The sequence below is a fragment of the Phallusia mammillata genome, chromosome 2, assembly GCF_965637545.1.
Source record: "Phallusia mammillata chromosome 2, kaPhaMamm4.hap1.1, whole genome shotgun sequence".
NCBI classification, from domain to species: Eukaryota; Metazoa; Chordata; class Ascidiacea; order Phlebobranchia; family Ascidiidae; genus Phallusia; species Phallusia mammillata.
Window position 1 is genome coordinate 1,665,479 of NC_137253.1, and position 26,696 is coordinate 1,692,174.

The 26,696-nt window shown below is 36.8% G+C and overlaps 3 protein-coding genes and 1 long non-coding RNA gene across 8 annotated transcripts; 3 read left to right on the top strand and 1 right to left on the bottom strand.

Annotated features, from left to right (window-relative positions):
- Positions 1–749: 749 nt before the first annotated feature.
- On the bottom strand, positions 750–2,197 carry LOC145215224 (uncharacterized). The gene is made up of 3 exons (XR_013857234.1): positions 1,667–2,197; positions 1,319–1,470; positions 750–1,134 (listed from the first exon to the last, which is right to left on the bottom strand). It is a non-coding gene; the product is annotated as an uncharacterized LOC145215224 (long non-coding RNA).
- A 4,202-nt stretch (positions 2,198–6,399) lies between these two features.
- On the top strand, positions 6,400–14,117 carry LOC145215222 (NACHT, LRR and PYD domains-containing protein 12-like). Of its 4 annotated transcripts, none has more exons than XM_080083899.1 (12): positions 6,400–6,485; positions 6,784–6,956; positions 7,089–7,205; positions 7,283–7,477; positions 7,800–7,901; positions 8,634–8,750; positions 9,180–10,891; positions 12,462–12,593; positions 12,804–12,866; positions 13,159–13,326; positions 13,531–13,679; positions 14,054–14,117. In XM_080083899.1, exons 1-11 carry the CDS (start codon positions 6,469–6,471, stop codon positions 13,663–13,665), a joined length of 2,931 nt encoding a protein of 976 aa, XP_079940025.1. In that variant the 5' UTR covers positions 6,400–6,468; the 3' UTR covers positions 13,666–13,679; positions 14,054–14,117. The 4 variants fall into 4 exon arrangements, with proteins under 4 accessions (XP_079940025.1, XP_079940026.1, XP_079940027.1 ...); XM_080083900.1 differs by having other exon boundaries at positions 13,165–13,326; XM_080083901.1 differs by lacking the exon at positions 14,054–14,117 and having other exon boundaries at positions 13,536–13,618.
- LOC145215623 (ribonuclease inhibitor-like) lies at positions 14,054–15,545 on the top strand. The gene is made up of 3 exons (XM_080084344.1): positions 14,054–14,230; positions 14,824–14,985; positions 15,471–15,545. Exons 1-3 carry the CDS (start codon positions 14,054–14,056, stop codon positions 15,543–15,545), a joined length of 414 nt encoding a protein of 137 aa, XP_079940470.1.
- An 8,034-nt stretch (positions 15,546–23,579) lies between these two features.
- On the top strand, positions 23,580–26,672 carry LOC145215223 (uncharacterized). Of its 2 annotated transcripts, none has more exons than XM_080083903.1 (4): positions 23,580–23,851; positions 24,117–24,289; positions 24,430–24,546; positions 26,592–26,672. In XM_080083903.1, the coding sequence occupies exons 1-4, from the start codon at positions 23,838–23,840 to the stop codon at positions 26,669–26,671; spliced, it is 384 nt and encodes a 127-aa protein (XP_079940029.1). In that variant the 5' UTR covers positions 23,580–23,837; the 3' UTR covers position 26,672. The 2 variants fall into 2 exon arrangements, with proteins under 2 accessions (XP_079940029.1, XP_079940030.1); XM_080083904.1 differs by having other exon boundaries at positions 24,120–24,289.
- The last annotated feature ends 24 nt before the right edge of the window (positions 26,673–26,696 follow it).

Genomic DNA, 26,696 nt, shown 5'->3' on the forward strand with positions numbered 1-26,696 from the left:
TCATATACCAGTGCTTTTTAACTCACACTCCACAGATCTGTGCCAATCCACAAACATTTTGCTACAATCCACCAACAACTGTTTGCTGTATAGGCAGCATTTAAACTAAGTAGTAGTTTTATATTCTTCAATTTAATTTTGTATGATTGACTTATTTAGAATATTGATGATGTAAATAGGATTGTTGTAAAAGTATTTGTACAAACTTGTCTATTGGTGTGAAACACGCGATAATATTTCCAAGTGTTCCCTGCAACACCTGAGATTGACTCCCACCATTCCCTGCACACGGTTTCTGTAGTTGGGCGTAACAGTTTGCTTTTTTTGCCAAATGCGTCGAGAAAAAGTGGTTTTGCCTTTCTTGATATATAGCGACATCGTGTGGCTTGTGTTTAAGATATTAACTTCCACCAAGTCACAATAAATCAGTGGAATTGTTTCAACTTTCCACCGAAAAGGGCAGGAACTTGGCCGAACGGTCTGGCGCGCCTGACCCATATACAGACATAAAAAACCCTGATCGGGATTCGTCCCCGGGAGAGTCCTGGGTTCGAACCCCGTGAAAAAAAAATCCACCGAAAAAGCCAAACAAACCATAGACAAACGTAACCTCCCCGATATTTGACCCGGGCTTGTTCCGTGGTTGTATCTTGTAATAAACCAATACCAGTATGTGAATACGACTAGAGAGTTTTTCTAAGGCGATTCTATTCTTCAGAAACAAAACAAATTAGAGTTTGAATGGAGTCTTTTCGATTGGTGAAAGAATGCACAGCGATAAAACCACCAAGCGTGAAATAGTTGCGCAACATTAAAACGTTATGGAACGCATGAATAGTGGAGGACACCATCGGTGGATAATGGAAATGGCTAAACTTACTGTAACTTAACTGTATCAAAAATTGATACAAAACACGGCAGTCTGACAAGAAAGAACAACCCTGGTTGTATTTGACGGAGAAAAAGAAAAGAATGTTCGAGGAACTTATTCAGTCGCCAACATTACTTGCTGGTTACCGCAACCGCGCTGCAGTCACAAGGTTGCGTGTTCTAATCCTATCTCGGTCTCTTGTGTTTTCCTGAGCAAGAAACTTGAGCGCCATTGCTTTAACCCCATTGGATTGCAACACCCACCTTGGACAAAAGAAACATTGCACAACATTGTATATAGGTTGATTAAGAATTTTCATTTTAAATATCATTTTGTAAACGTTGGATACTGAATCATTAAAAATATGTTGTTTATGTTAATAAGTATCAACTTATTAAGGTAACCATAAAATGTTTTATTCCTACGTTTTCCTTTAATTAATCCTACCTTTAAGTGTGCAATCATTCGTGACGGTGGTTGATTCTCTGATCATTCTATGGTTGTTGTTGTTGGTTGGAGGTGGAATTACATTGTTGTGCTGGTGTGAAATAAAATGGAGAAACAATTCTACAGTGACGAGCATTCTGTGCCCAACATTGCTGAAAAATATTGTGAGTCAATTATAATTAGCAGATAATGTTTGCCTGAAAAGTGAAATGCGCGAATTGACGCACCATGTCGCCTAACTGCTACGGTGCCGCTGTAGCGCGTTTAGCCATGATCCACCATTTTTTTTAAAGATATGTGGAACATTAACTCACTAGTGGACGCGCTAGATAAACAATTTTGACAAACCTTATCGTAGTTGCAGCCATTAGGAGATTGTTGTGCGGTTGTACAATCGGTGTGCTGTTGATTGGTACGCCCCCTGGTGGACGGCGGTCAACGTTGGAACGCGGCACAAGGTGTCGCTAAGGAGCATTTTGGTGACTCGTTGGGAATTTTGACGCTGGTCCAGGTCGCACGGGAGGTTGTATTTGTTGTGGTGGTTGTTGGTGATGCTGCAAACGGTGGTAATGTATTGGGGTGGGTTTGACCGGAACACGAAATCAGTCGGTTTCGCTTTGTTTCTGTAGATTAGCGGGAGCGTACGGTTGTGATGACGACATGAAGGTATCTGCAATCAAAAGACTAATTCACTTCTCGGCGCAACAAACAGCGGTATTTTCCGAATTTTTACTTTCATTTTTAGTAATGTAATATTACCACCAACCATGGCACATAGAAAATATTGCAAAAGCATTATTTTGCGTGATCCGAAGACATTAAAATTAAATGAAGCCGTGTACTTTGTATTAAAGATTTAGTCATGTGAAAAATCTCGATGATTTGGCGGACAATCATCAACAACCGACAAAATTCTTTGTCACTTGTGTGGAAAATCAGGTCACTTAAAAATAAATTGCCCGAGATGTGCCTGGTGGTCATACATGAATAATCTACGCTGGAACGACAATATTTAAGATTTAAACTTGTTGTATTTGTTGTTTGAAACTTCCAACTAAATAGATTTAGTTACTGAGCCGCGTTTTAGTTGCTTTTTTTGTAATTTTGTCTTCCACTTCAGCGTGAAACGTTTTCTCTACATTGCATCTTTCCACGCTCTGGTGACTTTAATCCGCCGTCACAAAACGAACGGCATACGGTGTTTGTTTTCCGCTAGATGGGGTACTGAGTCGTTAAATTTGACTAAACCATGTTTAGGTCTGCACTTGCACTTGAACAAGCAAAAATACCCAAGCCCGGGATAGACTTTTGTCGTGAGAGTTACTTTCTCTTGGTAAAAATGAAACATGGAGACACAGTTACAGTAATAAAGTTCCCAAGTCGAGAATAACGCAGCACATTTGAACGTTGTGAAGCGCAGAAAGTCAAAGGCACAGCTGGTGAAATAAAATGAAACGCGCTGCAGCTACACCGTCATACAATAAATTTTACCTGTAACTTTTTAACAATTGATTTGCGACGCGGATGTATCGCGGATAAGTTTTTCAGTTTCTAAATCTCAAAAAATCAAAGTTTGCATCTACTGAGCTGACGTTGGCTGTCGTGTGACGTCATCAACGGTTGATTACCCGTCACGCCTCAGTAACGTTTAGCGACCTCAACCCACCAGCTTTATTGCTAAGTGTTTTAATGTAATCCATAGAAATCACAATTTAAAATATTAAATAATTTATGTTTTTGTTTTCTTTACTGTGTTAAGCAAGGTTGCCCAATGTTGATCTTTATGCAAAATCAAAGAACCTATACTTCTGAACAAATATGGAATTGTTTTTATGCTTAGCGATGTTATCAGTTATTTGAAATGTGGTTTAAACGACAATTCGTAAAAATAAACGAGGATTTTCCGCAAAACGACGAATTATTTCAATCTATGCTGTAAACTTAAAATGTCTATAGGCTTACTTAAACTACTTTGGGCTCGATGTTCTGTTTTCATGCCCACTGCCTCCAATGTGCCAGCATAGATCGTTCATTTATCACACAAACACTTTCGGCGAACTTTTTAGTTTTTTTGTCACAATAATCTATCCCTGTAAAATCTATAATGTGTAAGTTGGAACGGGCTTCTTCACCTTTGAACAAAACGGGCACCGTCTACCACATTTATGTCGGTGTTTATGTTTCTAAGTGATCAATCGGGCTGACGTGACCTTATAGGTCGAAACAGTGTGTACTATCTGCAGCTTATCATTTATTGGCTCTATGCTTTCAAATTCGGGCTTGTTTGAAAAAAATTCAGGCCTGTCTTGGACACACTTACAAGTTAGACATTTTCCGCCAACCAAGCATGAGGTTCGGAGTTCAAACCCCACGCCGACCTCTTATGAGATTAAACACAAGCAAATTGCACAACATCGCAATAAACAAACTGTCAAACCAAATCAAGTAATTGAATCGAAAACAAACTTTAAGTGCAGAAAGGCAACCTAATCTTTCATAAGGGCGTAACAAGACGGTGATGCAATGGGTGATTTTTATAATTCAGCACAGCTGCTAAAAACACAAGCTGCTAGGCAAAACGGTCGGTTGCCTTGCAAAAGAAAGTACTTCACAGCAAGAATACACTGGACCATGCTACAAAATCTAAACAGAAACGATCAAACAATACTAGCTGTCTGAAAGTTTGCAAGATGTGCCATTTACAACTTCAAGCAAAATAATTCTACATCGAAGCAACTGATAACTTTGTTCACTACCGTTGCTTGTTGGACGACATAAACTAAATTATAACTAAACTTCTTCCAATAGTTGAAAGCCGACCCCTTATGTTCTCTAGCTTTTACTCTACTCTCATTCAATGTTTCGTTTTCTCTGTGACGTCACAATGCGTTATATGAATTCGAGAAAAAACTTTCTTCGGAGACAATGAGTTGTTTATTTTTCAAACGCGCACCAGCAGCACAGAGCGGGTAAAACGACGCGCAAGTATTGTAAATATTTTCGAAGGTTCCGCGTCGCGATTTCGATTGTTGTAATTCTATTATCCATTCACCGAATCGCGTGGGGTCATGACCTCGGTTTTGTATCAAGATATGATTTCTATAGAGTAGGGTCACGTGGTCTAACGATCCTGTCAATCAAAACAATATACTGATTCGCTTTTTTTTGTTATGTAATTTATTTTTCAAACAGGTGGAAAGAACAACTTTGCAGCATACAGATCACAGCGCAGTTTGTAAAAAAAACGCCCCAGAATGCTTCCCAAACGTTTTTCCTTTTGTTTGTCCATTGGCTTTTAAATTACTCAAAACAAATAGAACTAACGTAAAAAATTGACCTGAATTTACTTTAGTCTCGATGTTCTGTTTCTCGCACACAAGCTCCAATATGCCAGAAATGGATAGTTCATATATGACACAAATATTTTCTGCAAGCTTCTTTGTTTTTTTATGGCAATAATTTCGTAGGGCATTTAAGTTTTTTGTGTGAACCTGATGCCGATTGTTTTTGGTCAAGATTTTCAAAACATGTACGAAAAAAATATTTTTAAACAGTTTTTCTTTTTGGCAGAAAAGGTGTTGCTTAGCAAAGTAAATTGGTTTCCACGGTTGTTACTTGTTGAGTTGAGTTGAGTTGAGTTTATTTCGCTTGGTGAAAGACAACATAGCGACACAATTGCACTAAAACAATCACCAAGCAGGAAATAGCTGCGCAACGTAACTGACGTTATGAAGCGCAAAAAAGTGTCGGGCACAATTGGTGGATCATGGTTGACGCGCTGCAGCTACACCGTATTATAAGGCGTTATGTGTCGGGTGCTCACAAGAGAGTGAGTGTGGCGCAAGGTGAGTATAACACGACTGGGGGTAAACGATGGTGGGACCAGTCGCGGGGGCCCTAGAATCTAACCACCCGTGTTAGGGAAAGAGGATGGGATTTTACTGACACCAAAACGCGTGCTAACAGCTATAGGGCGTGTTAAAAAAGCTAAAGAGCTAACAGCTAGAGCAGGGGTGTCCAACCCGTGGCCCGCGGGCCACATGTGGCCTGCAGGAAGGTTCTATAATTTATGGCGAACTTTCATTACGAAAAATTTGCATTTATGGTTTGCTTTATTTCTTTGTTAATAGAGTAGTAATACACAACTCTATAAGTTACTTTTATTGCGTCCACTGCGCATTATTACGTATCACAATTTCTACATTGTTACGTCACAATCTGATTCTTGCTCAGTCAGTAATGTTTCTTGGTTCATTGAGAATCGCGCAAAACGCATTTAGCAGTAAAACATCTTCCGCACTCTGCAGTGATATAGATTATGAAACAAAAAGCAAAGAACGCAAACAGAACTTTTCAAGAAATGTTGACATGTGACTTTAAATCCCCTGTAAGATCAGTAATTTCTGACAGCTATATGGAAAAATCGCTTCGCATTGTACATTTAATCTCACCGAATATTGCCAAACTTCACATTGAAATGTCGACGTGTGGGAAAAACCTTGTTGATCTTGGTGTGTTTAGAGAAGAATTTCGGCGTGAGGATTTCAATCAGAAATTATAAGACAGCTATTTCTAAGATTCCAAATTAGCAGTGACACTCAAGTGGCCCGCGCAATCATTCGTAAACCGCATGTGGCCCTTTGGCCAAAAAGATTGGACATCCCTGAGCTAGAGCGTGTCAAAGAATTTGATAGTGTCCTGCAGCCGCGGTGTACGGTTAAATTTTTTATTTTGTAGGTAAAACAAAACAAAACAAAAGGCGATTAGAACAGGTTTAAAACCACAAACCGGTATGGACCGGGTCGTTTGTCTGAACCGGAACAAAACCCGAACCCCCCCAAAACAAACTTGATCATATCCCGTCACGGTCCACTGCACCTTAAACTTGGTCACGCTTCACAAAGTTACGTGGCTATTTCCTGTTTCCGCATTGGTAAAGAAATTAGCGCAATTTTGCTGCTTAGAGTTGTTTTACTTGGCGAAAACTCAACTTTAACCTATTGTTTTCCACATTTTGTCAGTAGCGATGTAAATATGAATATTGTTTTAGTCTTACAGACTTCACACAGTAGCCTAAATCATTTACGTATTCACATTACAGATGTAGATGTAGTAAATTAAATTAATCCCAGGCATTAAAGAAAAGTTCTATGATGGCAAGTTCAAGGTTTGTGCTTGGTTTTCAAATAATTGTTTGTTTTGAATCAAAGTGAATGAATGTGAGAAATATATAACCAAGTATGGCTCGCTGTTTTTGTGTGTGTTTGTTTTGCATTTTGTCACTTTATAAAAAATTGTCCTGCAAGATATTTCATTATCGTGATTAAGGCGTCTTGCGTAGGACGTCGATTATTGAAAATAAAACTGCTGGATGAGCAATACTTGGATATACATTATACCTGGCAGCAAAAGCCTATTTCGTGAGTAATATATGTTAATGTGAATATATTTTTGTGTGTTTTTAGTGAGACCAGTAAGGAATCAACAATAAAAACTTTGAAACATGCTTTTCAAAAAGCATGCAAAGATATGGATTTCAGATTAAAACTCCAATTTCTTCGTAAACTTGGTTTTTCTGGTTCGGCAGTTAGAAAATGTTTAAAAAACAATGACCTGGACATGTTTCAGTTTTGGAAAGGTGAGGGCTTTGTGGCATAAGATTCATTTTTGTTTTCATTTGTTTGCAATAAACTTTATGCCTCTTTATAGAGACACAACTTTGTAACACTGGGTTGATAACATAAAGTGTCAACTCTTATTTTTTTTACAGGTGTTGACCAAAATGATCCAGAAATATTTCAACTTGTACGAGATGAAGTTTATTCCCACAAACGAAATAAGAAAGTTGATCAACTTTTGGCTGAAACTGGAACAAAAAGATTTCGAAGTAAATTAAAGTGTGGATTTATAAAAAATACGCTCATTACCTTTTCCAACATGTTCTTAGTTTTCAATTTATTACAGATCGAGAAATTTCTTGGTTCATTTATGGATTTTGTCGATTTTATTCTGATGAGAGCTTTTGGAAAGACACAATTATTCGACGAAAGTTTCAATTACAAGATTCTCAGTTGACAGAAATTGAGAGTGATTACAAGGGAAACTTTGCAGAAAGACAATATCGCATGATGATGATATGGATGAAAGCCAACAGACTAAGTAAAAACAAACTGATATGCATTTTTTACCAGAGATAAAACATGGTAATGGAGAATTATGTCATAAAAGTTTTCGTTTGGTTTTTATAATCTTTGGTGTTTATTTGCTCATTCTAGAGTTGTTCAATGCTAGAATAAATGTTATAGAAAGCACTTTTAAATGTTCATTTCAATTCCATTTTAATACCATTACTTTCTTTGTTTGACTGTTAGCCATAGCTGATAATTATCAGATTAAATTATAATTTTATGTTGTTCGCTGCTAGTTAACTTTTTGACTTTTTGAGCAACGTTTTAACTTTCGGTTTATTTTTTAATTATAGAGAATATTGAGAAAACCATTATAAAACTGAAGAAGCTTCATCTTGAGATTCCTGAAACATATGCTCCAACATCAGAAGCAGGAAGCTCAACCGGAGAAACAGGTTCACAATCTTACAATAAAATAAAATTTACTGTTGCTCTGGCAACTACACATGTTCAATGATCTAATTTACACAGCCGAACACTGAGCATCAAAAACAGCAATGTTTGGTACCAATAACTAGGGTTCTGGCTTGGCTTAGTCCATACAGCATAAAATAGATTGCACCACCTTGCGGTAGACTGTGTAGACCTCTCTGTTAGCACCTGTTGTGCCTATTAAACTCGCAATATCAATTAAATGCTGGTTAGCCTGAGGCCCTGTGAAGCCCTTACTCTTGCTGTAAGTAACGAACGACATAGTCATGATTCGATCGTGTTCATGTAACACTTTTTAACACTCGACACAGTTGATTCTAACAGTGGTTGCCTGTTAATCATATTGTGAATTATCTTCACTTGTATGAGTGTGACGTAACAAAGTTATTATAAAATCCATTGTAACGTCATACGCGCAGTTGAACGCCAAGTGGCCTGGATTGGCATTCATTGTTTATTGAGATGTGTGACGAGCATCAATGCGTTACGCACATTAAACAAAATAACGCACATTGCTATTCACAGTTTTGTCTGAAATTACAAGATTGAATACTAAAACAGCCGGTCAAAATTTCTTGAGGGGGGCCATGGCACCTTGTCCCCCCCCCCCCCCCCCCCCCACTTAAATACGCTAGTGGTACCCAGTAAGTTACTTAGTCCTTTTCCTTAAAATTATTTCTTACATTCTCATGCAGATCCATTGCCTGCTGTGCATGATTCTCCAGACATGAAACATTATCAGACAGAAACCGAAGATTCAGATTCTGATAGTTCAGTAGATTCTGTTGAAGGAAATAAAGTCAATAAATTAGGTTGGTAGAAAACTTGTTGCTTGCAAATATTGCAAGGAGAAATCATTATTATTTGTTTCAAAACTTATTGTTTGGTTTAAATGCACTTACCCCTTAGGCAGTCTCCAAATTTTAACGCTCAACAATATCACATGTCATGGTATCAAATTTATGCGCAAGATTGGACTGCTTTTATAATGGAGAACATTATTTTAAACATACATGCCACTTAGATGGTGCTGCAAAATCCAAAAGCATAAATAGAACTTATCAATTAATATTCAAAGAAACTTTTATAGTGCCCATTATCCTAAGAGATCCTTATCTTTAGCCCAATAGTCCCATCTGATTAACTATTGCCTGTGCTCACAAAAATCGGGTCTTGTGATACAAAAACTACTTTCTGACCAACTTTTGATGCTTAAAATTAAAGTTTGCATATTTTTACAGTTGACACTACAGCGGAAAAATTACACCAGCATCTGAAGACAGTAGTAGATGAAAAATGTGGTAGAGAATATGGAAGAGCAGTGGAACCAGTTGATCTTGTGCTTGTAAAATATACTGGACAGAAGGACAATGATCCTGAAAAACAACGAAAAATTTTGGCTAGAGTGGTAGATGAAGGAAATGAACTGAAAGGTGATATCACAGTTGAAAACATGTTTGAAAGAGCGAAGATTGAAGGAGGCTTTAAAAACCATGAAAAGTCAGTTGGCATGGTTGGTGCAGTTGGAGTGGGAAAGAGCACTTTGACAAAAGTTATCATACAAAAAATTTTGGACAAGAAAATTCTTCCCAATGCTTCCCTCGTATTTTACATCACGGTTGGCACAATTGACCTTGAGCGAGAAACAGATTTATTTGAATTGCTTTTCTCATCACTGATTGCAAAGAGAAGTCTTTCACTACAGAAAGCAGAGAAAAAGGAGCTGATTAATTTCATCTTGAAGGATCCCAACACAGTAGTGATCATTGATGGTCTGGATGAAGCCAAAACTGAAAACTTACATTCATATCCACATGTATCACCATTTAAACAGGCCAAACCAATGGCTGTATTATATAACATTCTGAATGGCAAACTACTTGAGAATGCTTACAAGTTGGTAACATCAAGAATCACTCAGTTTATTGATGCTTCTCCAGAATACAGACCAAAATTTGTTTTGGAAATTTTGGGGTTAGCACCGAGTGAACAGCAAAAACTTGCTAGGTGTGTATGTGGTAAACAGTTTAACAGAGTTTGGAAAATACTTCAAGACAACCCATCCTTGTTGGAATGCTGTGTAGTACCTGTCAACATGCTTATGGCTCTTAACTTTCTGTTGGGAGGAGGAGGAACACTAGGTACTATTACACTCACGGGTGTTTACATTGCAATGTTAAACAGATACATTCGATCAAAACATTGCCCTTTTGAAAAAGGCATGAATGTGGTGAAGATGCTATGTGACTTGGCATTTGATGGGTGGCAAAAAAACAAATCTATGTTTTCTGATGAGGACTTGGAGCAGTTTGAGATTCCATTGGCAACACAACAAGCATTTGTCAATACAGTTGTAGATTCAGAGGATGGTCTTGCAATTGAGATTTTGCAACAAGACAAAGTTAGCTACTTTGTTCATCGCTCCTGGCAAGAGTTGTTGGTTGCACTCAGACTTGTTTTGTTTATGCCATTGAATGAGTTTAAATCTTTCCTCGGAAATGCTTTTGAATCTGGAGATTTAGAAAATGTAGTAAAGTTTTGTTTCGGCATATTCAAAGACAGTGTTTTTGAAAAAGCTAGACGGCTTTCTCCTGCAGCACAATTTGGTGAAATAAAAGAGAAAAAAATGTTTCTTGGTTTAATTGCTGAATCCAAAGCAAAAAAACTGTCAGAGAGTGTAATAGAAAGTGACGAAGAAAATGATATGCAACAGTGGTTTCATCTTTTAGCATGTTTGAATGAACTTGGCAGTGATGATATTAGCTTACCTGTGACCAAACTTCTACCAACAGATGCTGTCATTGGGGGTACTGTATTTTCATCTGATATCACAAACATGGCATTACTTTACAAACTGAACAATATCACTCTAAATTTGAAAGCTGTTTATCTGTCATTTGTTGGAAATGCTTTACAGAGTTTTGGAAAATTTGTGCAAGAACACAGAGTTAAAGTTAGTGTGATAACTAGATATTGTCAATATATTTCAGAATTAGTTGCTTTGCCCCACCGAAGCCAAATGCTTTGTAGCTTACAATTTATAATTTTTGTTATTGGTGAAGCTACAATTGAGACTTAAGGCCCGTTTACACTATGCTTAGCGGCGCCTAACCTTACCTTGCAACCCCTTCCGTTTACACTGTGATTTTCGGTGCGTACCTAAGTGTACTAAGAAACATACTCGACGTCATTTTTAGCTCACAGTGACTGTTGATGAACATAAATCATCGCATAAATTGATTGTTACCTATTCTAGATCGAAAAAGCTTTACATAAATGTAAATTACATCATAGTTTGTTAGTAAACATGATTTTGTATTTTGGTAATCATACAGGATTGTTTGAGATGTTGTTGTATAGGGTGACACTAAAACGCTGAATGGGCGGAATGGAGGGCGGGACGTCGCGGGAGATGGCGGGACGTCGTGAAAACCGCTAAATATCGGGTTAAATTGCTGACGGTTGGAGCTATTAAGGTTGGGATAAGGTTTTATAATAGAAAATCATTAAAAAAATTCCGCCGAACACTACATTCCGCGCCCGAAACGTCCCGCCATCTCCCGCGACGTCCCGCCATAGCATTTTTGCCTAATGTCAGGAAATAGTTGAATAAGTTTTAGGCAGGGACATTTTTTGATTCATATACTATTATAAAACCTCAACCTAACCCTAATAGCACTAACCGTCAGCAATTTACCCGATATTGAGCGGTTTCCGCGACGTCCCGCCCATCCCGCCCATTCAGCGTTTTAGTGTCACCCGTTGTATAGATTGGTGGCATGTTTATCTTACTTTTATGTTTCTACAACATGTAGTCCACTGTGCTAGGGTAAATGTACATTTTAAATGCAATTAATTACAATATTTAAACACAAAAAACAGAACATGAAATTATAACCATGTAATAAATAATTAAATTTAAGGCAAATGGCGTGCCATCATTTATTTTGCCCAAATGAATCAACTTTTTCAAATCAGAAACCACTACAGCGATATCACGAACCGTTTGCGCAGGTTCAAGCAGCTTGATACGCAGAAAAACGCTCGGCAGGCGATCGCTCGCTCATTTCTACGTGACATGAGCGCCCGAAATCAGTCAAGCGCGAAGCCAGACAGAAAAAATGAAACAAACAAACTTACGCAGGTTTGAGCGAGTGCGATACGCATAGTGTAAACGGGCCTTTAGTTTGTACAACCCTATTCAGTTCCTGTATTTATATATTTTTTACATGTATAAAGATATTTAAACTCAATAACTCTTAATACAAAACTGGTTACCCTATGATTTCAGTGAGAAAAAATGTTAAATTAAATAAAGTGTAAGTTTCATTTAAACATTTTTATTTTTTGTTAAATTAAACATTTGCAGTTAAGGGGAATCCCCACAGTTTGATGTCACTTGTTTCAAACAATATTTGTAATGTTGTGGTTGCACTTTTAGTTAATTAATATCAGTTGTATCTGGTTAATTGCTCACATATAAATATTTGCTTTGATAAATAGCATTTTTTTACCTGTTTTAGATTGATGAGTTCAGCATTGACCATTGTCCTGATGAACAACTGCAGTTTGCTGGAAGCTTCCTTCCTCATGTGGAGAGATTTGGTGTTGATGCATTTGGTTCCCTTCGTGATTCAACAGACAGGAGCAGAAGGGTTTGAAGTTTTGTTTTTGATGAAGGTGTTGTCATTAAAATTTTGCTTATAGTGTCATACACTGAATATGTTTTGTATTTTGTGAATTATGATTGTGAAGATAAAAATTGATGCATAATATTATTATGAAAACAACACACTGGTACCACAGAAAATGCAAAAAACCTTATTGTCGGATATACAGCAGTATAAAAACATATTTTTGTACAGAATGTGTTAACATTGGCCAGAAGCATTAAAGATGGACTTTTGCAAATTGATCACCCACATCAGGTTTGCTATACTTACTAATATTACCTTTAGACAAATAAAAATAGTTTCCATCACATTTGGCCAGACACCAAGCACTGCAACAACTTAACACTGAAAACTCTATTTCTGGTTCAGTCCAGTTTGTCTGCTATAACTATATTTTATTACCTTGTACAATTTGCATTTAAAAAATTTGTGCAATTTTAACAAGTTACCATTTTTCCCAATATAATGTTTGAATAATTAACCTAACAATTAGGAACTACATTGTTTTTTTTAATTACTTATAATTACTTGTTTTTATGTTTAACAGATCAAGGAGTTGATTTTGCTTGGCATACCTTTTGGAGATGAAGGTGTGAGCATACTAAGCAGTGGGGTGGGCAAAGTAGCTGATCTTGATATGGGATACATTGGCATGACATCAGTTGGTGCTGTTAAGTTGGGTGAACATCTTGAGATGGAAACTACACAGTCCATGGTAACTGTGAATTTGTTTGTTACTTTTCTATTGTCATTGTCATAACCATTGTGACAAAATACTTGTTGATAGAGAAACAATGATTTCAAACAATATCTTACAGTTATTAATGTGATTGGTGTTTGGTCATCAACAATTCCATGTTGCATAGCTGTTAACTTCACATTGTTGTTGTTGTTGTGTGAAATGTACATTATTGTTTAGTTTAGATTGGATATCAGTGGCAATGAAGTGGGTGACATTGGAGCTTGTGCAATTACCAAGTCAATCCACAAAATGAAAAAGCTTCAAATGCGGGATTGTGGGATCACATGTAAAGGAATGCTCAAAACATCCTAAACTCTCAAACTAAGGTATGTCACTGTTACTTTTGATAAAAATGTAGTTTTGCTTAATTGTGATAAAATGAAACATAGATGTTTGAGTTTAAATAACTGTTCACATTTTAGAGTTTTTGTTTTACAGTACACAATTAAAAAACATCTTATGCATTTGTTTGTGTAACACAATAACTTAACTTAAAGCGAAACTTATAGTTTTAGGAGTTTTAAGTGACTTGTTTTAACATTGATAACATACTCATAATGCCATTATTCAATGCTATCTAACTCAAACTTTCTGTTAACGCAACTATCAGGTTAAATTGTGACATAATTAAACGAAGCACAGTAAAACAAATACAATTTAGACTTAATGCGCATTTCCTTTTTTTTCTTCTACTTTTTAGATGGAAAAACTTGACCTTGCTGGCAACCCAATTGGTGATCTTGGTGCTGCAGCAATGTCAAAGTGTTTGAGCAATGTCAAGTCACTTGGTTTGGGTTGTCGCATATTTGGTGGTTGTGGAATAACATCCAATGGAATTTCTCATATCGCTTCAGGTTTGCTGTTACTCCAAGAACCGGTGAGATGACAGTTGATTCCTTTGTTTAAAGTTTTGTCATCAAACATCATATTCACTTAAAAATATGTTAATCTGTGTTGATATTTGTTTTACCAACAAAAATACTTTTGTACTTTTTCGCGAATTCAAGTCAGCACTAGGGTTGACCTGATACCCCATCTTTAATTGCGATCTGATACTTGACTACATATAAAACTGCATTATTTAGGTTATAAACTCGCTGACCAGAGCTTGTCCATGTTGTATAAACACAACATCCCATTTTTTCACAACCAACAAAGGACCTAGTCCCTAAAAGCTAGTTAAGCATATTGTCAAATACCACACATAGCGCCTGGAATCATTGGCAATACAGCATTATTGGGCCAACCCTAGTCAGCACCGGTAAATACAAAACATGCACACTGTATATTTTTAGCTTGTTGGGGAACAATGGGGTGCATTAAAAAGTAATCTGAATTGAAATGTTTAATTTTCACCAATACATTTGGATATGCTATAAACTGTGTGTTAATTTTTTTTTCTCACATTTTCTCACAAAAAGCTTGTTTATGTGCAGCATGTGTGTAACATGTATGTTAATTTTTTTTTAGATGAATCGCGTGGACTTGTTAGGCAACGAGTTTGGTGATGATGGGGCAAAGAAGCTTTCTAAATGTTTGAATCAAGTGAAGAGACTTTACTTGTATGAATGCAAAATCACTTCCACTGGAGTGGCAGCATTGGCTGGTGGATTGTCAACACTGCAAACACCAGTAAGTTGTATCCGTTATAGTGATGGGACGATACCAGGTTTTGAAGCGAGTACCGATACCGAGTACGAGTACCACATGTATATACCTTCGATACCGAGTACCGAGTACGATTACCGAGTACTTAGGTGTAGTGTTGTACTTAGTTGTATATCACTGGCTAATTTATCTGCCATGGTCGGGGTACAGGCGTGCACACACACATGCCGAAAAATGTAATCTCCACGTGATAGCGAAAAAGATATGCGTAAACTGGCGGAACTTTTTTCCAATTTTGTGCTGTCCGAAGCAAATATTGGCATAAAGTTCCCCGTATTCTTATGGTGTAAATCGGCCTTTGGTACTCGCACGTTGGTATCGAAAACTGAGGCAAAATATTTCGATACCGAGTACGAGTATCGATACCACTGAAATCGTTCGATACCATCGATACCGAGTACCGAGTACCGAGTACCGGGTACCCGTCCCATCACTAATCCGTTATAAAGCCTAATACATTCGAAGACACACTTACAAACTGCATTAACACAGTTTGCTGTGTTTGTTGCCTTCCTACATTATAAAATATACACCCTACACCTTAACCTTGGACTGTTTTGTAAAATGACGATTTAAATTGTCTTCAAAATGTATTGCCACATTTACATGTCAACGCACAAGTGTTTGTTTTCTTGTTTGAGTAAAGTGGTATTCCCTGAATTGCCCATCCCTATTGTATGCATAGGGGAGGTTGTGTTAAAAGTTTTGGTTTATTCAGTTGGAATTTTAAGTGTTCATTAGAATTTAAATGCTTAAATATAAAAATTTAATTTAACATATTTTCCTATTTTCATTAAATAGAGCTGTGCTTCTCAAATTGTTTAAATTTCCTGTTTTATAGCAGGGGTCTCTAACCTGTGGGTTGGGTTCCATATATGACTTTCTAATATGCTTGTGTGCTCTAAACATTAAAGTATATGTGTTTCAAAATTATATTGTACTATGGTTAATTTGGGCCACTGCAACTTTTTTGGCCCAAGTTACTTCAACAGTACTACATTTTTCTTACAAATATCTTTATTGCCTTCATTGAATGGCAACCACTGGTTCAGAGTCATTGGTATGGCACAAAAGCATTTATGAAGTGTAGAATAGAACAAGCAAAACCTCATAAACACAGCACTATCCAATAAAGGTTACTATATTGGCAAAATGAGCATTAAAAATATTTTTCTATTAAAACTAGCAGACTGTGCTGTTTGGCTAATCCTCAATATTCTTGACTTTTGTACACATAAAAAATCTACACAGACATTACTGATTGGTTGCTACCTAATGCTCTTAATTATCTCCTACTTACCCGATGCCACTAACACAACACAAGTAAGGAATATATATAGTTTTGTTTCATCTTATGGTTTGCTTTCATAGATGGAAATGCTTAGGCTTGATAAACAGCTGAAGAGTTGCATTGATGCAGATGATTTGAAAATCCTTGAGTCAAAAGTAGAGAAACTTGATTGGTCTTTGTGGTAATGCAGCTGCAAGTGTCCTGAAAATGCAACGAGTTTATGGACAGTTTTTCTTGGGCATGAAAGTAAAAAACTTCCAGTTACTTCAAAACCATGTTAACATTTTTTGCCTATTTATAATTACTATTTGTCATTATCGTTAGAAATTCCACTTTCATTTTTTCAATAATATTAGCGAAACTTTGTTGTCCAAAGTTATTTTGTAGTTTACTTCCTAAACATGTTGCCATAGTTTCAACAACACGCAATTTTGTTTTTTTCATTCCTTTCAACATGTTTTACTTTTTTCTACTTGCTGTTGTTGTTTGTGATTTGTTGTGTAGCTCTTTACACTATGGGTTGAAAATTTAATTGCTTTAAGAAATGTAATGCAAAACTCATTTCTATTCTATTGTTTTCCCCGGTTTTTTAACTTATTTGAATTAAAATGATGTTTTGTGTGTCATTTCATGTTTTTGCAGCTATATTATCGTTCTTTGTTTTGTTGCACTGTTTTAAGTTTTTAAGTGAATATTTTTTAAGTTTTTAAGATTTTAAGTATAAGTTGTCGTGTGAAACCAAGCTTTTTTTTAACCCCATTGCTTTTGTATTATTTTTCCCACTGTAATTTTAATTTTTTTTTGCTATTTTAACTTCAAATATTACTGTAAATATATGATGTGTGGTTATTTGTGCATGTGTCAATTGAAAACCTGTTACTATATAAACTCTCATATCCCAGTGCTTTTCAACTAACACTCCACAGATCTGTGCCAATCCACAAACATTTTGCTACAATCCACCAACAACTGTTTGCTATATAGGCAGCATTTAAACTAAGCAGTAGTTTTATATTCTTTAACTCGTCTTTAATTCTATTTTATATGATTGACATATTTAGAATATTGATGATGAAAATAGGTTTGGTGATAAAGTATTTGTACAAACTTGTCTATTGGTGTGAAACACACGATAATATTTCCAAGTGTTCCCTGCAACACCGGAGATCGACTCCCACCATTCCCTGCACATTGCTGAATCAAATCACAATATTTCAAACCTTCTTGTTAACACATTTGGTTTCCATAGTTCGACGTAACAGTTTGTTGTCTTGTCAAATGCGTCGCAAAAAGTAGTTTTGTGTTTTCTTGATATATAGCGACATCTTGTGGATTGTGTTGGGTGACAAACCTCCACCAGGTGGCGCAATAAATCGGTGGAATTGTCTCAAATTTCCACTGGATAAGCGCTTGGCCAAACAAACCATGGGCGAACTTACAGACAAACGTAAACTCACCGATATTTGACCCGGGCTTATCCCGTGGTTGTATCTTGTAATAAATTATCGCCAGTATGTGAATACGACTATAGGGAGTTTTTCTAGAAGCGATTCTATTCTTCAGAAACAAAACAAGTTGTTGAAAATTGAGTTGAGTCTTTTCCGATGGGTTAAAGAAAACACAGCGATAAAAATCACCAAGCCGGAAATAGTTGCGCAACATTAAAACGTTATGGAGCGTTATGGATGAAAAGTGGAGGACGCCATCGGTGGATAATGGAAATAGATAAACGTGCTGCAGATGCAATGTATCAAAAATTGATACAAAACACGACAGTCTGACAGGAAAGAACAATCCTGGTTGCTTATGACGGAGAAAAAGAAAAAACGTTCGAGGAACTTATTCAGCCGCCAAGATTGCTTACTGGTTATCGCGACCGCCCTGCAGTCACAAGGTTGCGGGTTCTAATCTTATCTCGGTCGCTTGTGTTTTCCTGAGCAAGAAACTTGATGTTTTAACCCGATGGGTTTGCAATAAAACACCCACCTTGGATAAAAGAAACATTGTATATAGGTTGATTAAGAATTTTCATTTTAAATATCATTTTGTAAAAGTTGGATACTGAATGAATAATACTATGTTGTTTATGTTAATAATTATCAACTTATTAAGGTAACCATAAAATGTTTTATTCCTACGTTTTCCTTTAATTAATCCTACCTTTAAGTGTGCAGTCATTCGTGACGGTGGTTGATTCTCTGATCATCCTAGGGTTGTTGGAGGTGGAAGTACTTTGTTGTGCTGATGTGAAATAAAATGGAGAAACAATTCTACAGTGACGAGCACTCTGTTCCCAACAGTGCTGAAAAATATTGTGAGTCAATTATAATTAGCGGAGAATGTTTGTCTGAAGAGTGAAATGCGTGAATTGACGCATCATGTCGCCGAACTGCTACAGTGTAGCTGCAGCGCGTTGTGCGCTCCACAGTTTTGCGCCCATAACGTTGAAAACGTTGCGCAGCTATTTCCAGGTTGGTGATTGTTTAGTGCAGTTATGCCGCTGTTCTTTTGAGCGAAACAAATTAACTCAACAAACCATTTGCAGTCGCAGCCATTTGGAGATTGTTGTAACTTTTTTCACGAGGTTCGAACCCAGGACATTCCCGGGGACGAATGCCGATCGGGGTTTTTATGTCTTTATGTGCGTCAGGCGCGCCGGACCATTCGGTCAAGCTTCTGCCCTGGAGATTGTTGTACGGTTGTCGAATCGGTTTGCTGTTGATTGGCACGCCCCCTGGTGGAGCGCGGACAATGTTGGAACGCAGCACAAGGTGTCGCTGAGGAGCAGGTTGGTGACTCGCTGGAAATTTTGACGCTGGTCCAGGTCGTACGGGAGGTTGTATTTGTTGTGGTGGTTGTTAGTGATGCTGCAAACGGTGGTAATGTATTGGGGTGGGTTTGACCGGAACACGAAATCGGCCGGTTTCCCTTTGTTTCTGTAGATTAGCGGGAGCGTATGGTTGTAATCACGACATAAAGATATTCGCAATTAAAAGACTGATTCACTTCTCGACGAAACAGACAGCGGGCGTATTTTCCGAATTATTACTTTCATTTTTAGTAATATATTATTACCACCAACCATGGCCCATAGAAAAAATCCATCTAGTGTCAATTTCTTGAGCTCATGACTAAAAACACCATTTTCGTCTTCCCGGTGACGTTTTTTCTTATCTCACGTTTGCAACCTATCATTCTATGTTTGTTCTATTAATGCGACCAATGACAGCTTACTGATAAAAGTCGATGAGTTTTGTATATGGGGTTCAACTTTCACATATTAGCGACAAATCTTGTTGGCAGACGCGTTTGTATTTATTTGTATTTTCTGTAGAAGCAAAAGCCGTTCGCCGTTTCTCGAGAAACATAATTTATGACTTGCCTGCATCTCATAATTGGCTTAAGTTTGTACGAAAATAACCAAACTTTAGATTATATGTTCCTGTTTTATAAAAATGTTTTTGACGTGAAGTGTCGCAGGCGGTTCCCCATGAGCAGTTTTTAACCGAGCGTCGTACTTCTGTGTGACGTCATAATGGGTTGTAATGGGATCTTAATAGACAGTTGTAAAAAATGTATGAGGTGTCGTATATTGTAAAACGACACCGAACTCGGCTCGGGCCAGACACAAACCCAAAGTCCTGTCTGAAAAGTTATAAAAAACAAAGTAGGCCTAAAAGTTGTATGAATTGCGGCACAAATAAGACCGAGTGCAAACTTATGCACGAATCAAGCCCGTTTTATTCAAACCTGCCTTGCTGAGCAGCAAATGGACGAATTCACGGCAGAATCGAGTTTTCAAACTTTTATTTAGTTCCTCTTCGGGTCTGTAGGAAAAACTTCGTGGTTCAATTTACCAACATTAACGCTTTGTCCCGCTTTGCGAATACAAGCATAGCATGGCAAATCTTAATTTAGTTTTTAGCTGCTAACTTGGTTGGTTCAGCAGTGATGGTTTTATGTGACTTAGCAGTTAAGCGTTAATGTTGGTAAATTGAACCACGAAGTTTTCCTTCGGAGTCATGCGTAGATTTTGTGGCCCGCTTGCGAAGTTTAATGCGCGAAGGTCATCCCACCTTTCATTCCAGCAAGCAGAAACTGATTTGTGCCTTCATTTGAGATTGGAGAATCACATAAGGATTTTCTGTGTGTTGCTTTTGGTTTCAAGTTGTTAGCTGGTTGCAGCCAATATTGGATTTGACAAGTATTTCTGGGATTAGAATTTTTTTAAAAAGAATGTTGGATTTTGTTGAAAGAAGTGTTTAACAAAACAAACAACCCAACCTTCATAAATCTGTTACCTATTCAAGGTTCTATAAGTTCAACTTGTTTAGAAGTTTAATCTTTAGTACTTACTTAACGGCAATTTGAATTTTCCAACCTTTATTGAATCATGGCAGCAATATTGTGTTTAGGAATGAAACTCGTTGTGTTTAGGAACTTGTCATTTTGCTGAGTTAAACTTCACTTAAAATAGCGTTGACCCAGGCTTGCCTGTGAATTTGTCTTCAGCGTGAAACGTTTTCTGTTTGTTTCGTGAAAACGCTTCAATCTGAATAACACGTTTTCTGTTCTACACTCTATCGTTTTGTGGTGACTTCAACTCGCCGTCTTGGTAAGAACGCTTTTGCTTCTCCACCAGGTGGAGTTGTGAGTCGTTTATTTCCACTGAACCATGCTTCGCTCTGCACTTGCACTTGATCAAGCAAAAACAACCAAGTCCGGGTTATAGACTTCTGTCGCGAGAGTTACTTTCTCTTGATAAAAACAAACATGGCTGCACAGTTGCAGTTCACAAGTCGGGAATAACGCAGCAACGTTGGCAAGTTGTTAGGCTAAAAAAAGTGGAAGGCACAATTAGTGGATCGAGGATAAACGCGTTGCAGGTACACCGTTATTACCAAGCAAAATGTGATTATGAGCTCACAGGAGAGTGATTGTTGTAAAACAATGCCTTGTTGGTCGAAAACGCTTTGAAGGCTGACTTAATTTGATCCAACGTATTTTGTAGGTCTGTCGTGCTGTGATTCGTTAACCAGTTACAATGTTTTCCAACCGTGGTTTCAATTTAACTTTCAAACAACTTATTTGCGACGCGGATATGCTACGAAGTTTCTTAGTTGATAAATCGCAGAAAAACAAACTTTGCATCAACTGAACTGACGTGGGTGAGTCGTATGACGTCATTCACGGTCTGCTACCCGTCACGCATCAGTGCTGTTTAGCGACCCCCATGCCACCAGCTTTATTGGTGCTAAGTGACGTGATGAGACTCGACTGAAAGCTCTTTTAACATCTATTTTTAACTTTTAGTTATGTGCTGATTAAATTGGCCGGTAAAGGTTTTGTCTCGGGCTTACCCGTTGCCAACCGTGTTAACAATACCAGAAACACTGCATAACATGATTAGGATACGTTACGCAGCAGAGCCTGATAAATGAACGCAGCAAAGTTAGTGAATGCTTTCCACGCTGAACTAATAAGCCCGCAAATATATTTCATAAGAAGAACAACATATTAAATCAATTCAGAGTTGAACTTGGTCAGTTTAAATAATTTTTATCATATTTCCTCTAAAACGGAGATCCTAAACCTAGACTAAGCTCACCTTGTGTTGGAAGTAAATCGGTAAAACTATTTAAGTATGTGGGATTATTGTGTGTTAAAGATACTAGGGGTAAGTTATCTTCGAAACCCGCTAGAAGTGAACGCAGAATTGAAAGATTTAAAATGGTCATTGGAATTGTGCACGCGTGCTGAGTTTTAAAACTTTTTATAACGGCTATTTAGATTTTAAAATCCTATTAATCAAACATAGCAGTAATATAGTGTTTAGGAATTAAACTGGTTGTGTTTAAAGTTTCAAACTTGCTTTGTAAGATTGAGTTGAATTTAACTAAAATGCATTCTTGTGTGCAAGCGGGCGTTGCTCGTGACTTTGGCTTTCAATTAAGCGTGAAACGTTTTTCTTTTTCTACATTCTACCGTCGCACGGTCTAGCTTTTGTTCAGGTGTTGTGAGAAGGTCAAGCTTGAACGTATTAGTTGCGTTGTCGGTCCAACCTTCTTTTTCACAAGTCACCTCTGGTTTGCGCTGTAGTTCAGAAACAGTCTAATAGCTGTTTTGCGTTTCCGTACTGTGTTGGTTTCACGCACTGAAGTTTGTCGCAGGTTAAACTTAGAGTGACTTTTCGAATTTAGGACAAAAGTGATAAAAAAACTTCAATATATTTATAAAAAAGGACACAGAAATATGTGTAGACGTTTCTAAAATAATGAGTTCCGACATCAGATGTTAGTTTAGACGAGGTTTGGTTGTCAGAATTATTTAACTTGTTGATATTTTAAGAGGACTAGTTAAAATTACAAACTATTTTGATAGTGACGTCATCAGTCATGTTTCTCTGTTCAGTTGGGATTAACGTTTTTTTGGCAGAAAATAATTTTGTTTGAGTTTTTGTGTAAAAGTTGTTTTCAGTGAATGTCGTAAGTCGGATCGGGTCCAGTCTCGCAAAATGTGAATTGTTGCGTGTCGGCCGAGTTTTAAATAAACCTTTGTGCGCTACTTTCTGGCGAAATGGTTTATTTGGTCAACTTACCCTCGGGTCTAGGTCGGTCTTAAAATAAATGTTCGTTTTTTATCTGTTTTCAATATTGACTGAATGACGTTGTAACTCGCATTGTTTGATCGTACCATCAGCACAAGATGGAAGACTGAAACTTGATAAAATTTTGCTGCTACAAAGTTTGTAAATGTTTATTTGCTTGGAGCTTTAGCATCAGACTAGCGGTGATGCTATCAGCTAAATGTGAAGTATAATGCGCATTGTATGATGCGCCCAGAAAAGCTGTTGGTCGCCAAAAACAATATTGATCGTGAATTGAATAGTAGGGCTGCTGTTTGAAAATTGAATGGTTTTACTTGCTATATAACCATATCCCTAAGCCAGAATGATTGATCGTTGACCTTCTTTTGAAGTGGGTTACCCAGGGTTTTCCCACTAACCCAGTGGTTGTCAACCGGTGGTCCATGAAGACTTTTTTAGTGGTCCACAGGATGTTCACTAAACTTGTTCACGCACTAGATATATATTGAAATATAATTTTTCAATTACATATTGAAAGAGTATCAAAATGTTAGCTGTTAATAATTTTATCTCACTTTTTAAAAATTCGTTTGAAAGAATTATGTTTCAAGCCCAAATGGTTGTTTCGTATCTATACTTTAATCTTGCCCCTTATCCTTACTAAAATCTTGCAAAAACAAATGGTCCATGATATTATTTTTTCTGGGCCAGTGGTCCATAGCCCGAAATGAGTTGAGAACCAATGCACTAACCGCAAGCCACTCATGAAAAAATTTGGGTTTCGTTAGGTAAACTACGTTTATGAGGCTTATTTTGTTCAATGTTTATGCAATCTTTACACTTATTTTCTAAGGTGCTGACCTAATAGGGTAAATCTTTTGTGTAAATAAATTTTAGTTTTGAATTTCTGACCAATTCAAGGTTCTGGATTATTTTATCATGGCAACTTCAAGGTAGGTTTCCTTTCCTTACACTGCTCTTCTTTACCCCTTTGGTAAGGCAATATATTAATTTTGTGCGTGTTTTTGTTGTAACTGTAAAATACTTTAAAACACTGAATGTGATGCCACGTTTTTTTCCTACTGTGTTTTCCTTTCCTACCATATATTCATACATTTATCTACTTATGGGTCGTTAATCTGAAACATGCAGAAAGAAAGCCCTTTTCAGAAAATATATGTAGGAAAAATATCAATTTGCTTTATATTTGTTGTTCAGTAGTAGCAGCCAGAATTCAACACTAAAATCTTCAAAACATGCTTTTCAAAAGGCATGCAAAGATATGGATTTCAGATTAAAGCTGCAATTTCTTCGTAAACTTGGATTTTCTGATTCTGAGGTTGGAAAATATTTGAAAAACAATGACTTGGACATGTTTCAGTTTTTGAAAGGTGAGAAATTTGTAGGAAAAGGTTCAGTTTTATTTTCATCTGTTTGCAATAAATAACTACTGTATATTTACTTATAGAGACACAACTTTGTAACATTAGGTTGGTAACATTTAAAAGAGTTAACTATTATTTTTTGACAGGTGTTGACAATACTGATGCAGAAATATTTGAACTTGTACAACAGGAAGTTTATTCCCATGAACGAAATGAGAAAGTTGATCAACTTTTGGCTGAAAACAAATCAAGAAGATTTCAAAGTAAATTATGGGTCCCCTTCCCTGAAGGGGACACATATTGTTTTTGTCAGTATTTTTTTTTCTTTTTTTTTCTTTTTTTCTTTTTTCTTTTTTCTGTCTAACGCTGGTTTGTAACGCTCGTTTGGTCAAGAAAGAGTGCTTCAAATTTATTCAAATTTGGACATATGTTAGATATTAATCCAAACTTGGTCCACCTGAAGTTTGACCCCAAATTACCCAGCGGTTCACCCACAGGCCCCCGAAACGTAAATTTTTTAACGCTGGTCTGTAATGCTTGTTTAGTAAAGAAAGCGTGCTTTAAATTTATTGAAATTTGGACATATGTTAGATATTAATTCAAACTTGGTCCACCAGAAGTTTAACCCCAAATTACCCAGCGGTTCACCCACAGGCCCCCAAAAACGTAAAATTTTTAACGCTGGTTTGTAATGCTCGTGTAGTAAAGAAAGAGTGCTTCAAATTTATTCAAATTAGGACATATGTTAGATATTAATCTGAACTTGGTCCACCTGAAGTTTGACCCCGAATGACCCAGCGACACACCCACAGGCCCCCGAAATGTAAATGTGTCTAACGCTCGTTTGGTCAAGAAAGACACTGTAGGCAGAAGTCCCAAGAGAGTATGTTTACGAATAATAGGGCAGAGCGGGAGGGCTCTGCTTGACGTCGAACAGACGTTTTACGAGACGTCGTTTCGGTGATTAGAAATCAACTGTTTTGCACAGCAATGCTATGTCGTTTTATTAAGTTATCACTCACATTTTCAGTTTTTAAATTTTTTTTTAACGCGATTTAAACCTAACAAGCGTGCTTCGGTTTCGTATAATGTCAAGCAAAACTTTGTTAAACAAACTAAATATGAAAAAATAAACTTGACTTTTTTGCAAGATAAAAGTTTTTTTAAATGGTCGTTGTCAGGTTGGCCGCTGCATGACCACGGGTTACTTAAGGTTAATTAGTAGGTATTACTAACACAGTTCAGAACTTTCTTTCGCCATAACGTAGCGTTTTTTTTTTGAATCAAATACTCAAGGCATGTATAAATTAGGTCAAACGGTGTTGTTGAACACCAAGGACGGCGTGCTATTGAAAACGGTGTCAAAAGGTCAAACAGTTGTTTGGTGTGCGCACCCTAAAGGTTACTACAGGTCAATGGTACTCGTTTTGCGAAACAAAGTTAAATGAAAAGTTATGTATACACTTGCAGCAAATCGCTTTTTAATTGTCTGTAACACAACTGTTACAGCTTTCTAGAAAAAAATGTGTTTAAAACCCGACATTGGACGACAATATCTGGGTCAAAGCAAGAGATTAAATTGAAAGTGTTTGTTTCGTTCTTTTTTAATGTTTTTGTAATTATACGACAATAATAGTGCAAAAAAATACAACAAAATTTTTCATTGTTGGGTTAATGCTTTCTAAAAATTTGTTCTTAAGAATTTAAAAATCACCGCAACATTTGTTTACCGTAAATCCGCACAAACACGCGTGTGGGGACCCATTAGTTTTTGTTTACAAAAACAATCATATGTGTAGATCAAATGATGTGTATAGTAAATTGGTAAATATCGTATAGAATATATAAAATGGAAGTATATCAGAAAGCCACCATTCTAGTTGAATTGTGGATTTAAATTTTAAAAAAATACTATTAGGCCAAAAGTTTTCATAAAGAATGTTGTTTTAATAATTGGTTTCTAGTTAAATCATTTTACTCTGTGGCAAAAATATGTAGGCAAAATTGGTTTGCGGGTAATCAAAATGTTTGGATTTATACAAACGAATATAGCAGGTTATTTTGTCATATAAAACTACAAATTCAAACAGCTTTTTTTAATTTTGAGTACTGGGCCTTGCTCCAAAAGTTGGGATCAATTGCTCTGAAAGGGACCACATATTTTCTGTGTATATTGTGTTTTACTTTATTCAAGTGTTTTACAAGTTTAAACTACAAAAACCCTATGTTGCTGCAGTATTTACAAGGCTACTGTGGGCGCAAGTCCCTTACTATTATTGCCACCATGCTTCTAGTTCTTGTTTTACAGATCGTGAAATTTCTTGGTTTATTTATGGATTTTCCCGATTTTATTCCAATGAGAGCTTTTGGAACGACACAATTATTTGACGAAAGTTTCAATTACAAGATTCTC

What these genes read in the sequence shown, in the direction of transcription:
- LOC145215623 (XM_080084344.1), top strand. Translation starts at nt 14,054, where the DNA reads ATGGAAAAACTTGACCTTGCTGGCAACCCAATTGGTGATCTTGGTGCT. An exon ending in TGCTGTTACTCCAAGAACCG is followed by an intron (nt 14,231 to 14,823) that starts GTGAGATGACAG and finishes ATTTTTTTTTAG; the next exon opens with ATGAATCGCGTGGACTTGTT. An exon ending in TGTCAACACTGCAAACACCA is followed by an intron (nt 14,986 to 15,470) that starts GTAAGTTGTATC and finishes TCCGTTATAAAG; the next exon opens with CCTAATACATTCGAAGACAC.
- LOC145215222 (XM_080083899.1), top strand. An exon ending in AAATTGATCACCCACATCAG is followed by an intron (nt 12,867 to 13,158) that starts GTTTGCTATACT and finishes TATGTTTAACAG; the next exon opens with ATCAAGGAGTTGATTTTGCT. An exon ending in TGGAAACTACACAGTCCATG is followed by an intron (nt 13,327 to 13,530) that starts GTAACTGTGAAT and finishes ATTATTGTTTAG; the next exon opens with TTTAGATTGGATATCAGTGG.
- LOC145215223 (XM_080083903.1), top strand. An exon ending in CATGTTTCAGTTTTTGAAAG is followed by an intron (nt 24,290 to 24,429) that starts GTGAGAAATTTG and finishes ATTTTTTGACAG; the next exon opens with GTGTTGACAATACTGATGCA. An exon ending in CAAATCAAGAAGATTTCAAA is followed by an intron (nt 24,547 to 26,591) that starts GTAAATTATGGG and finishes CTTGTTTTACAG; the next exon opens with ATCGTGAAATTTCTTGGTTT.